At 38.9% G+C, this 13073-nt stretch overlaps 1 protein-coding gene across 9 annotated transcripts in view; it reads left to right on the top strand.

The window, feature by feature from the left end:
* LOC109107154 (ankyrin repeat and sterile alpha motif domain-containing protein 1B-like) overlaps positions 1-13073 on the top strand; it is a 137592-nt gene that overhangs the window by 37924 nt on the left and 86595 nt on the right. For 8 of the 9 annotated variants that reach the window (XM_042740971.1, XM_042740990.1, XM_042740964.1 and 5 more), the window contains exons 4-9: positions 2315-2611; positions 7252-7327; positions 7955-8056; positions 9197-9319; positions 11269-11450; positions 12852-12968. In XM_042740971.1, coding sequence (XP_042596905.1) covers positions 2315-2611; positions 7252-7327; positions 7955-8056; positions 9197-9319; positions 11269-11450; positions 12852-12968 — 897 coding nt within the window. Of the gene's footprint in view, positions 1-2314; positions 2612-3844; positions 3869-7251; positions 7328-7954; positions 8057-9196; positions 9320-11268; positions 11451-12851; positions 12969-13073 lie in introns of those variants that run through there. The other variant, XM_042741009.1, reaches the window with a different exon arrangement.

The following is a 13073-nucleotide window of genomic DNA, read 5'->3' as shown; positions in this document are numbered from 1 at the left end:
ACTACTTTTGTACGTTGCTCAGGAATGTTTTGTTTTCTGTTTGGGAGGATGAAAGGTTACACCATTTTCTCTCCAGCTCCTCTGAGCCCACAAGAGACGGCCCTCTGAATTCCTCTATTTCTCTCTCTCTCACACACACACACACACCCACATACACAGCATTATCCAGATGTGTTTGTGAGTCCCGGTGTCAGATCCACCGTGTTAACACTTTTCACCCAGCTCTCTTTAGCACACGTCAATAGTATGAGGTCACTTCCTGCGTTAGCCGACCAAGTTGAACCATGTGTTTTAGAGTACAATGATCACCTTTGGACCTAGTTTCCTGTGTTTGGTAATGCATGGTGGCTCATATAAAGAAATAGAATGTTGATTACCATAAAAAAGTCATTTCTATTTGTCTCTCCTTTTCTTTGAAAAAAAGCAAAAATCTGGGTTACAGTAAGGCACTTTCAATAGAAGTTAACGTTTAAAAACTCACTTTCAGTAGTAAAGCCACGAGATGTAAACAGTATTCATGTTTACATGATTCAAAAATCACCTAACTGTACAGTAAGTGCCTCACTGTAACTTAAATTTTTTTTTTTTTAAGAAAACAAGGGATGAATCTATTTTCATTTAATATATTTTATTATTTGATTTGATTTGATTTTGTGTCTATCAGCATTAAATGCTCTATTGAGCTTAACTTGTATTGAACCCAGAATATTCCTTTAATTCTAGAATATCGGCTCAAAGGCTGAATCCACATTAAACTGCACTGGATTGTACAGGATAGCCCAGATTAATGTGCTCCTCCACACCTCCTCTATCCTCCCGTGGGCTGTACTGTCTGTCTGTACATCTGCTTTAGTGCTCCACTAAGAGATGGGACTCATGGAGTCCTCATCTGTGAACAAAGCACTTTTGTTGGGTCTCTTTGTATATTTTATACTTTAATTATTTGTTTTGTGTCATTTAAAGTGCTGATCGCTTTAGACACGCCATTGCTATTATATGTCATTTCATTGATTGAATGCGAATGCCGCTTCTTCTGTTGTTTTATCATGACAGCCCATCTTGGATATTAACCAACAGAATGAAGTGGGAAAGCGGCCTGCTGTCTCTCTGGATATTGCACTGTCTGGCCGACATACAGATGCATGATTGAGGCTGCGCTCATAGACGCAGGAAATTACTCTTTGTGTGTGTTTGTTTGCTGTTCGAGGCTAAAAAAGGGAGATTAAAGGAAGAAAGGCAGGGCGTAGAGTATGAGAGAGAGCGAGAGATCTCTGTCTGCAGTATCAGGTCTGTTTCTTTGTGCTGCTTCAGGGACTGGGAGTCTCTTATCATCATTTTCAATCATGTCTGGCTAATTAAAGAACCCATTTGCTTGAAATAAGTCATTGCAGTTAAAGTGGCCGCTCGCTGCGGTTCTCTTGTTTATTGACAGACCTGCACGAATGCTACTTGTGTCTTCATACCACAGACATGACTGCACATTTTTTAATGGCATGGGTTTGTTGGAAGAACACACACACACACACACACACACACACACACACACACACACACACACACACACACACACACACACACACACACACACATATACTGTACAGTAGTCAAGAGAACGAGTCCTGTGTGCAGTAGTGGCAATAGAGGGCGCTGTTGAGTTATCTTTGGCTTATGGCCTGTTTGTTAATGCACAGTTCCAGTTTCATTTGATAGATGATATTCTTACTACCCTTGTAGGTTTACAGATTTTAACAAACCGCTAACTCATTCCACACTACCTGCAGGGAGAGCTGTGTTAATACATTTATGAATAATCAGACTTGAAAGCTTTGGCGGTGAATGAAAAGACTTACAGTAAAGGAGATTCCTGAGCCATATCTAGCCATTTTTATTTGGGTCAGTAAAAACACTAGGGTTGCCCCCGATTAAAGTCTTTCCAAGTCAACCATTTAAGCCATTAGTCGATTAGTTGATATTTTATGAAATTAATTAAATTTTCTATCATTTCATCACTATATGATAATGACGACAATATGAATCTGCTAATGCATTCAGATGTTTCACCTTTAAGTAATTTGCCATTATTAGTTTTGACCAGCTGTGTTTGAAGTGTATCGTCTTGTGTGTAAAAACAACCTGACAGTAGCCTTAGGGTAGTTGCAATGCATTATGGGACTTATTTAGGGCAGTAAGTGATTGATAGACAGTTGTCAGGGTTATACAGTATGACATCTCATGTTTTGATAATGGATGCTTCAGAGGGAATTTTTTTAAAGTGCTGTTACTGTAACATGCTGTCTCTCCCTTTCTGATGTAGAACCATGAAAAAGAGACAGCTCTGCATTGTGCGGCTCAGTACGGTCACTCCGAGGTGGTCCGTGTTTTGCTGCAGGAGCTGACGGACCCCAGCATGAGGAACAGTCGAGGGGAAACGCCGCTGGACCTGGCCGCCTTGTACGGCCGCCTGCAGGTGGTCCGCCTGCTACTGACCGCCCACCCCAACCTCATGAGCTGCAATACACGCAAGCACACACCTCTACATCTGGCTGCACGGAATGGCCATCACACTACCGTTCAAGTGCTGCTGGAGACCGACATGGACGTTAACACACAGGTCAGTGTGTGTTCTTCCTCTAGAATGCCACACACTTTACACACACCTTTTCGCTCTCAGTTGTCATGCTTAATCATGAGCGGGAGAGAGAGATAGAGACAGTGTGTGAATGGTTTAAGGGCTCAAATGGATGAATAATTAATCTAGCTGTGAGAGTAAGTGAAACGCAGTAGAGGAACACTCTGTTCTCAGTCCAGGGTTTCCTCAGGCTACCCTGGTGTGTGTTTACTTGGTTATACTTTAGGGACAAATTTTGTACCACAAAGTGACTTAAAAAACCTCCCCTTTGGGAACATTTCGGGAGATCTGGGGACGTCCTCAATTGAAAAAAACAAACAACAACAAAAAAACAATTCATAACTAAAATATTAATAGAAAAATAAATGCAAAATGACTTGTGAGGATGTTTGGATGTTAGCTTTTGGCATAGAGAATAGTAAATATTATGTTAGTATGAAAGAATAATTCTAAGTATGAGAGGTCCTCACTTATATAGCTTTAAAGCTTTGTGTGTTTTCTTGTTATATGGGATGTGTTTGTCTTATATGTCAGGCTGTAAAGCTGTTTGTATGGAAACTGTCTTTTGAGGCATTGTGTGCATGTGTGTGTATGTGATAGAACGCTGGAGGATTGTCTGCGTTTGAATGCTTCTGTGTGTGTTAGAGAGAATGATCAGAGGAAGCTTTGATCTAAAGCATGGATTCCCCATCCTCTTTTTCTCTCTGTCTCTAGGAGAGATACAGTATTATTTGAACACATACTGTATATATTTCAACCTGTATAGTTACAATCCTAATGGACACGTTCCATTTGGTCTGTCCATTGTGAATGAGAAAGAATATCTTTATTTATATTTAATATGCAGTAATGATAAGCTGAATTTTGGACCAATGACATGTCTCCGCTTCTCAATTCCTGGAAGCACAGTGAGAGTGAATCGATTTCCTCCTCCTAGTGACATCAGTAGCTAATCACCATGGGAAACTCGATAGGAAGTGGTCCTCATCCAGAGGAGGGGGTCCCATTTCCCGTCCCGTTGTGGGCACACTCGCTGCTCATCCCGAACAGTACAGAATTCTGAGTTAAACATATTAAGAGAACAGTGTGCTCTTCAGTCTTCACCACGTTTCTTGGAAAATTAAGTCTTTTTAGTCATTCTGGACTATTCAGTGTTATTGTGTGGTGTTTAGTGTTATGGTGTAGGATGAATGTCTTACATGCAACTATGTTCGGTCTTAAAGAGTGTGTTTTCTCTGAGTAAGTAAACACAGAGGTTATGAGATCTCATTTTGCAAGTATCTTAAATTTTGAAGGTGCAACTTTATGTAAGGCTTCATTTTTGTATACTTACTGTAGATTCAAGCTTGAGAGTACATACATTAAAAAAATGTACCTTTAGCTTCCTTTAGTACCCTCACACATACAACTTTGAGCCTTATTAACCTCTAAAGAAAACATATTAGTACCTAAGGTACTAATATTACCTCACATGGGTTAATACAGTACAAAAATGTTCCTTAAGGTATAGTCTGACAGTATACCAGCACTGACTGTACACTCACAGTCTTCTTTTTACTCAACCCCATGTTTGCCTCAATTTGTTGTTTTCCACTTTTCTCCAGACTTGCTGGGTGTTCACAGGATGCATTCTTGTGTTCGAGAACAGTGTGACCGACTGCATTGAATGAAACAGAACTTTTGAAATGCTTTTATCTTCTGATGACCATACACACAGAACGAGATTTTGCATTTAAAAACATGACGTGACTGTGGTTAAAATAATGCAAGGTCTTTTAAAAAATGTTAACTTCTTTTTTTAGCATTTTTAGAACACCGTCATCCTCCAGATGCTGCAAAAAACACAAGATACAAGCGAAATGGTCGAAGACGTGTGGGCTGGTTGTAGTTTCAGACGGGCACGCGAGGTCAGACTCGAAGACGGCGTTACAAAACTTAACTCAGAACACGAACTCTCAAACGGAAAAGAAAAGAAACTAAAGTAAAAAGAATAGAAGTAAAGTTTGACGAGACTAGGTGGTGTTTCTTCTCATCGTGGCTAAGTAGCAGCAGGCGTGCAGGCGAAGCTGCGCTGGAAGCGGCTTCGAAGAATGCTAAAAGTGATGAAAAAGCATGACTAAAAGCAAAGGCTAAAAGTCGCGGTATGACTGATATAAAGCTAGCTCAAAGCTAAAAATGACTAAAAGCTTAAACTACAAGCAAAGCTAAAAGCCGGCATGACTGATAGCAAAAAGCTAAACGAAAGCTCAAAGCTAAAAGCAAAATTTGATGGTGTCCTGAGTATTTAAATTGTCTTGACCAATTAGAAATTGTCTTTTCTCGTGTGTGTTCGCGATGTTTGTCCCACCCATTCATAAATCATATGTTATCTTTATCAAGCCGCGAGGTCAGTAATTTTCCGGCTCTTGCAGGTATAATTTGGACATGATTCCTATAACAAGATGTCAAGTCAAGTCAAGTCAAGTCACTTTATTGTCAACATCACCACAGCACATGTGCCTTGGTGAGTGAAATTCTTGGGAGCGTGCACCAGAAATTGCAGAAACAGTTAACATATAACCATACAGACTTCAACAGGTGAAAATATGCAATATGCACATACATATAGTCAGTACACACAGTGTACTATTGGACATACTTACAGTTAGCACTACACATTTTACATAAAATATGTATTGTGAGAGTTAGCATGATACATGATACAGTTAGCATGATATATATGATACATTTGACAAATAACTGATGGTCAGAAACCTTTCAAGCAAGAAGATTCGGAACACACACATACTCTAAACATGAATATGATCCCTTAAGCTATTCAAGAGTTATTTAAAAGACATACACAATAAGTGATTAGAAACATTATAATCAATTTGTTTGTTTTTCCTCAATTTTCTAAGAACTATCAGACTTGCTGGGTGTTCACAGGATGCGTTCTTGTGTTCGAGAACAGTGCGACCGACTGCATTGAATGAAACAGAACTTTTGAAATGCTTTTATCTTCTGATGAGCATACACACAGAATGAGATTTTGCATTTAAAAACATGACGTGATTGTGGGTTAAAATAATGCAAGGTCTTTTAAAATGTTTTAACTTCTTTTTTTTTTAGCATTTTTTGATTGTGGTTTAACATCCTCCAGATGCTGCAAAAAACACAAGATACAAGCGAAATGGTCGAAGACGTCCATAGAGCACGTTTACATAGAAAAACAATGACAAAACAGTGCAGTGAAATGCAAAAACACGTTCTGTGTGAACAACCCTTAAGGGGATTGTACACTAGACGAAAAGCGAACACTGCATCTTTGAAATTCAAACGTTGTTTTTCAATGAGTCACGGCATTAGTCCGTGGCGCAGGGCTATGACACAGATCGTCATTCAATTCCATGTAGTGAACATAATGTCTGTTTTTTCAAACTTCAAACTCATCATTTCCACTTTTTTCATTCTTAAAGTGAACTTTAGCCTGTTTGGTGATTAGAATCAGTGTTTTGGGGAGCTGCCTTGAACTTAATGTGATGCATCCGGTGTGTAATACCTCTTGTTTGGTTTTCTTATCCACAATGAGGCATGGTGTGGTGGTGCATTGGTTTGTGACTGGCTTTAGGGTGCATTTGAAAATGCACCTTAATACATTGATTTCAATGGGAATGATGCATCAAGACGTTTAGATAAAAAAAAATAGCAGGGTGGTGTGAAAACAGAGCTCCATCTTGCAGCCAAAGATTTAGCAGGACTCTTTGGTGTAGACATTTGTTGACCAATGAGAACTTCCCAAAAGTAGTTCCAGTTCAGAAATTTGTAATTGATCTTTTTATACCATTGAAGCAGATCTTGTGCGTTCCTGTCTGCCAGGCATCCCAGATTTCTTTTCTTCATAAGCACCCACGATCCCATTGGCGAGAAACCGAGAAACTATACAGCAGCCAAAGACGTTCATTCAGAAATTCATTGTGTGCATAAACTAAAAAAGGCCTGATAATGCCTGATAATGTTACAAAGACATAAATTTAGCATGATCTATCTGGACTCTGGAGAGTCTCTGTTGTCCAGGAGCCAGATTAATGCTTTAGCACCACTGCTAGACAAAAACAGTGTCTCAAACTTTTGTGCAGGATTATGTATTACAGCAGTAAGTTCCAGATCCAGTAGTTCAGGGAGTGTATCAAACTTTTGTGCTGTATTATTTATTATGGAATTAAGTTCCAGATCTAGTGGTCCGTTTGATTGGGTATCGTGCAGTCTCCCGGTGGCCTATTAAAATGACCATGCTCAGCTGTGCAAGAAGCTCTCTCGCGATCTCTCTCAACTGGCGTTCGGTCTCATTTGCCCGTTTCTTTCCCTCTTTCAAGCTCCCATCAGTCAGGCTAATAAATTCACAGCGCTATTGCCGTTAATTGTAGTACACTGAATAAATGTTTCCAGAGCTAAATTGGGTGTAGTTAAGTACTGTACTTCACAGCGAGCATGATATAAAATACCCTGCCAGTCGCCCCAGTAGACAGCTGATAGACTGCGAGGGCAGCAGTAGTAAAGATGCCATAGTGTATAACTGCCATTTACTTCTTTATGTGAGGCATTAAGCTAAAAATATTGACTTAAAATCATTCTCTCTCTAGACAGAGAAAGGAAGTGCTCTCCATGAAGCCGCACTCTTCGGAAAGATGGATGTAGTTCAGCTACTGCTTGACTCAGGTATGTCTTTCAGAAGTGTGTGTGTGTGTGTGTGTGTGGTGTTAGGATGTGGATGTTGCACGACCAGGGTTTGTTTAAACTACATGTGTGACCTGTAGTCACCTAACAGCTTCCCGGTCAGTTCCAGCTGTGGAACAGGAATTGGAGAATGGGGAACTTCCTGTCATAGGGAAAGGGCGGTGTGATTGTTCAGTTGTGGTTTTATTGTTATGGAAAGTTTTATTCTGGGAAAAATGTTTAGTTTTGTGTTTGTCTTTTTTTCATGTTTTTTGAGGGTTTTATGGGAAGGAGTCAGCCCAGATTCTTCAGTTATATAATTTTCATAAGACAAAAACTATTTTTTAACGATTTGTTTCAATGTGTTTTGTGTTTTAATACATTTTTGTGTCAATATTAATATATCAAATATTTTATTTATTAACCAGTATATAACTTAATTTATTGTTAAAATATCAACTTTAAATGTGCAGAAATTAAATAAAAATTTATAGAGAAAATGACCTGAATGTTCTAATTGAAATTAATATTCCACTGTGACTAGAAGCAGCTATTACACAAAATATACAAGATGCAAACCATTTATAAATGCCAATCTAAAAATGAAAATCAAACACTTTTCCCCCCCAGGGATTGATGCCAATATCAGAGATTACCAAGGAAGAAGTGCTCTAGACATACTAAGAGAACATCCATCTCAGAAATCACAACAAATTGCTTCTCTCATTCAAGGTAAAGTATTTCCCAGACACGCACACATGTAAACTTTTTTTTTTAAAGCAAATAAAGCCCTTTAAACACATACAAGCACACTCACACACACACATGCACAAGCTGACAAGGGAGAATGTTCTTGATGAAAATCAGAAGGCGGATGTTTGCAGATTGATCAAATTTGTTTCAGGAAGTTTGTGTTAGATTGAGAACAATGCTGGTTTAGTGTGTGAGAGAAATCCATGTTCCCTGACATTCTCAAAAGAAAAAACAACTGCAAATACTTACAATACTGTGTCTTCTTGATTAGGTATAATTGCGGTTAATGAATTATTACGTTGTTATACACATTATTACTACATTGAGCCATTTTCAGTATTACTGTATAACATCTTGGATTATTCTAAAGTTTGTTTGTCATCTTCCTTCATGTACTTATCCAACTAAGCTCATTCTTTCCAGCAGAGTTTATCGTATAGCAAGATGTTGGGTGCTTGAATCAACTGCTTCCCTCTTTAAAGAATATGATGTGGTTATCTGGTTTTGAAATGAAATTAATTTAGCTCTCTTGTTGTTTCCATCCACTTCATGCCCAGTGTTGTACATTTCTGACAGTTGTGAAATGTAGACTTGGGAGTTGAGGACTCGTTGCTGCTCGAAAATGTCTCTTTTTGACACACGTGAAGTCTAAATCACCCTTCATCCTACAGGACAGTGGCAACATTACAGTTCTCCTCCCTGTCTCTGTGTGGTCAATGAACCAGAATGTCAAACTCAAGCTTGCTGTGGTTTTATAATCTACAGTCTTTGACGGGACTTAGAAACTATTGTTGTTTACAAGTTTACCATGTGGCTTGTGCAGCCTTTAGTTGTTTAGAGTTACAATTACAGACGCCACATTTTGGTTTTCATCAACTTAAAGTGCTTTTCTTTAACCATATAAAACCTGACAGATGAAATAATGGTCAGAAAAAAAATCTATATTTTTAAATTGAACAACAACATGAAAGTTTGCATATGTGTTTTTTGTTGAGCATCATATTTGATACATCAGGCTTTTAATATGATACAGTAGGCTTTATAGGGTTAAACTGAGCACAAGTATGTTTATGGTTGTGTTTGTCTGTGTTCTGTAAATTAATTGATCTCTCTCTCTAGATTATATGATGTCGGATTGTGACAAAGGGAATTTTCACGAAGATTTAGCCCGTCAGCGTCCAATACCGACACCACGCACATCAATACCCTCACCTGTGCCCTCCCCGTCTCTACGGCACAAAAGTATGTGTAGATATATTTGTAAGAAAACTTCCTAATGCAATCAAATTAAAACATTGCATATGCTATTTTAACACCTAAATGTAATCATTCATTTACAAAAGTAAACATGCTCATCCAAATGCTCTTTCTCATTCTCTCACATGTATTTTAGTGTGCAGTACGACATCCTGTGGTCAAGTGATAGTATTACAGCGCATTGTCTGCTGCTTTGTCTTCAGTGTGCTGTTCGAAATGCTGTTTTTAAGTGATAGTATTAAATCGCTTTGTATGCTGTTTTGTCTTCGATGTGGAAAGGTTCGTGAGCGCTCTGACGCTCTGACGTAGTTCGAATGATTATCTTGTATTTAAAGGGGCCGCAAAGCAAACAAGCTTGTTGATCTTATATGACTGACCACAAGGTGGGGTAACCTTATAAGTTAACCTCATTAAATATTTTAAATGTAAAAGTAAGAAATTGATCGGCGGAAATACCTTTATTGTAGTTACATGTTTTGCTAACGAAACAAAAAACAATTAAAAGCCATTTGTGTGGTGTGGCTTTTGTGTTCATGCATGGCAGTCTAATTTCAACATTATAGGAGACATTTACTAGCCTTGGTCTTTATTTAACTTTACCATTAATCTGTGTGCAACCTACATTTCAAACTCTCCTGGTTGAAGTGTAGCTTTAATGCAGTTGGTCAAATCGGTGTTATTTTGAGCAAATGAATTGCATTCCCGCTGAAAATCAAGCGTTCTAGCGGGAAAATGTTGCCTATAAATAGTGTGCGTGGCATTGCTCTGCCTGCGGAGAAGACGTCGGAGATCGGTGTGAGTGCATGACATTCTCCAAGCCCGTCAGCAGCTTGGAGAATATCACCGGCTGGTGCAGGAGCTGCGGCTGGACGACGGCAGGTTCCAGCGATATTTCAGTAATATCCTATGGAACTGATATATATATATATAATGTAGATCTGTTTGTAAAATGATGCTTATGTACCCTCTCATCCTTTTTTTTGTGTGTTCTAGTTCTTTTTTGTTGAGGCATGGAAAATATTTTTGTTATACATTTGTTATACATGATATGGCACTGTACATGCTACCTGTTGTTGTCAATAAAGCATTTTAAAAAAAAAATCTCTCCTCCATTTTGCTTGGGAACTAATGTGGTCGGAACCAAAGTTTACAGGACTGCGTTCTCTGGAATCCTCTCAAGCGGTGGACTTCTACGTTCTGATTGGTTGCCGCCCAACCGCGTCATAGCTCATTACCATAAAGTTGCCCTGATTTCAACTCTCCTCGACGCTCTCAACGTCCAAGTCGCGCCGCGCCGCTCCTCGCCGCTGCTCGACGCCGGCTCTCATTGAAAATGAATGACTTCCGGCCACTTTGACGCTCTCGCGACGCCGGCGGTGTGAACGCACAAGTGATAGTATTACAGCGCATTGTCTGCTGCTTTGTCTTCCATAGGCAAAGGTTTCACTGTTTAATCCAGTGTTTGCACACATAAATCCCTTAATCGATTAATCATTTTATTGTTGTTAATTAAATAGTGACATAAATGAGTGGAAGTTGTGATTAGTGTATGTGCATTATAAAGAAAGTGCAGTCAGTAGCGCTCCTAGTGGTCAGTTGTTGCAGTGCAGCGCAGTCTCATTTGGTCCTTTTGTGGTCTGAATACTGCTTTTTATAATACAGCATTTTGGTAATGATCACAGGTGAATCTGAGAGTCTGCCAGCCACAAAATGACTGTTAGTTAGTACACATCAGCACACTGAGCCCATGCCAGAAAACAAGCATTTGTCCCAGATTAAATATTGAAACAGACAAGAGAGAATAAAAATAATTGAGACAGATTTTGTGATGAATTGTTCTTTCATTTTTTCCAACTCTTCTATGTTTTTACCAGAAACTCTTTCATTTAAATTCATAGTTTGCCCCCTCTCTGTCTTTCTTCTTCCCTTTGTAGATGATGCAGTAACAGGGGAGTTGTCCAAGCTGCTGAACGAAATAAAGATCTGCCGTGATAAGGATTGCTCCTTTGAGGAGCTGTGTCAGACCATCTCTTCTCACTCTCAGTCCATGGAGAGCTTCAGCAGTGGGCGGCTGTCTGACGAAGAACGGAACGGCACTCTCACTCGAATAAACAAGGTGTGCTTTGAGAAGAAAATACAGTAGAGAAAAAGGCTTTTTTTTGCGGATTTTGAACAGTTTTTATGCAGTTAAGGAAATATAGTTAAAATATGAAGTTAAAATATATTTAAAAAATTGCTCAAAATCAATGACATCAGACCATCAGTAACAAGAAGTCCTAATAAGCTTTGAATAATGATCTCTGTTGATGCAGCACCTCACTATGGCCAACAGAGGGCAGAACTAAACACTGTGTGCATTGTTGGGTATCCCTCCAATTTATATAATCTCATAAATACATATCTGTAGCACTAAAACAGCCCCCGATTTAATCACTGATGTTATTTAACTCAAACAGAATCATATTTTTGATGTGGCTTCATCACATTGCTGGCTTAGGGAGTGAATATAACCTTATGTAATGGAGAGACCGCAGTAGGAAAGTGTGTAATGGAATGGTGCTGAAGGTGTGTCATGGTTTAGCTGTCACAGTGACCACTGGATCACGGTTTGCTCCACTGCGTTTCTTTGATCAATACGATTAAACATGGAGTCGGGTCAATCAGTCAAAGTCTGCAGAGCCCAGATAAACAAGCCAAGGCACAATGCACACAAACACTTGATTCCAGTCACGTCAAAAACTCCTAAGTCTTCACTGAAGGGATTGGAGTTGTTTGCAAACTCTATAAAAGGATTCTGGGAACAAGTACTGACCATACATTTTACAAAACAGTTTTTATTTTATTTTATTTTGTATTTAAAACAGCATTATCTAATTAACATTGAAATGTTTTGTCTATTTCAAAGGAATTATTTAGTTATTTTTCCCTTGCATACTTGCAGCAAGCAATCTTTTTTTTTTTTTTTTTTTTTACACTGGGTATCATAAAATAAATAGATATATTATATATGATACTTGGATATGGTCAAATATTCCAAATGTTTTTGTGGCTCAACACTAGGAATATGTTTCTATATTGAATTTTGGAGTTTTTCAGTAAAAGAGTCAGATGGAATGGGTCATTGAGAGTCAGACTATTATTCTCACATATTTAAACCATGAATCATGTTACAATTCCTCTAAAAGGTCACAGACACAGCCTCTTCTCCATTGACATTCATTAAAAAAACTGGGCATCTTGTCTCATTTCCTGTGTACTGCAGCATTATGGTTGCTATACTGATCTTGGAGGCTTGTCTTAAAGCATGTCTGAAAATGATGATTGGCTCTTGAAATCATAAGCGTTAAGATTTCTTGTACTCGTTTCTCTTAGGGTTGTCTGTCTCCTCCCCCTTACGCAGTATCTGACTTATCTTAAACTCGTGTCTCATGTTGGCATGAGCTGAGGTCTGTATCTGTACCTGTGTATACTACTCTTGACTGTGTAACTGTATGCATATCTCTCCACCCGGCTGTAGCGGCCCACTCCCCCTTTGCCCCCGGCGATGGAAGAGGAGGAAAAGAGTTGCGGACCATCAGGCCTGTGGGAGGCGCTCACTCCCTGCAACGGCTGCAGAAACCTGGGCTTTTCTCAGGTACATACACACTCACACTTCCCATCCTTATAATGCAGCAATGGACCCCTTAGTGGATAACGAATTTGTAAAATAAATAAATAAATAAACAATACAGAAACCAGT

The sequence above is a fragment of the Cyprinus carpio genome, chromosome A4 (genome assembly GCF_018340385.1).
Source record: "Cyprinus carpio isolate SPL01 chromosome A4, ASM1834038v1, whole genome shotgun sequence".
In the NCBI taxonomy this organism is placed as follows: domain Eukaryota; kingdom Metazoa; phylum Chordata; class Actinopteri; order Cypriniformes; family Cyprinidae; genus Cyprinus; species Cyprinus carpio.
Note: the sequence above shows the minus strand (reverse complement) of the source record. Positions and strands in the feature narration are given on the sequence as shown.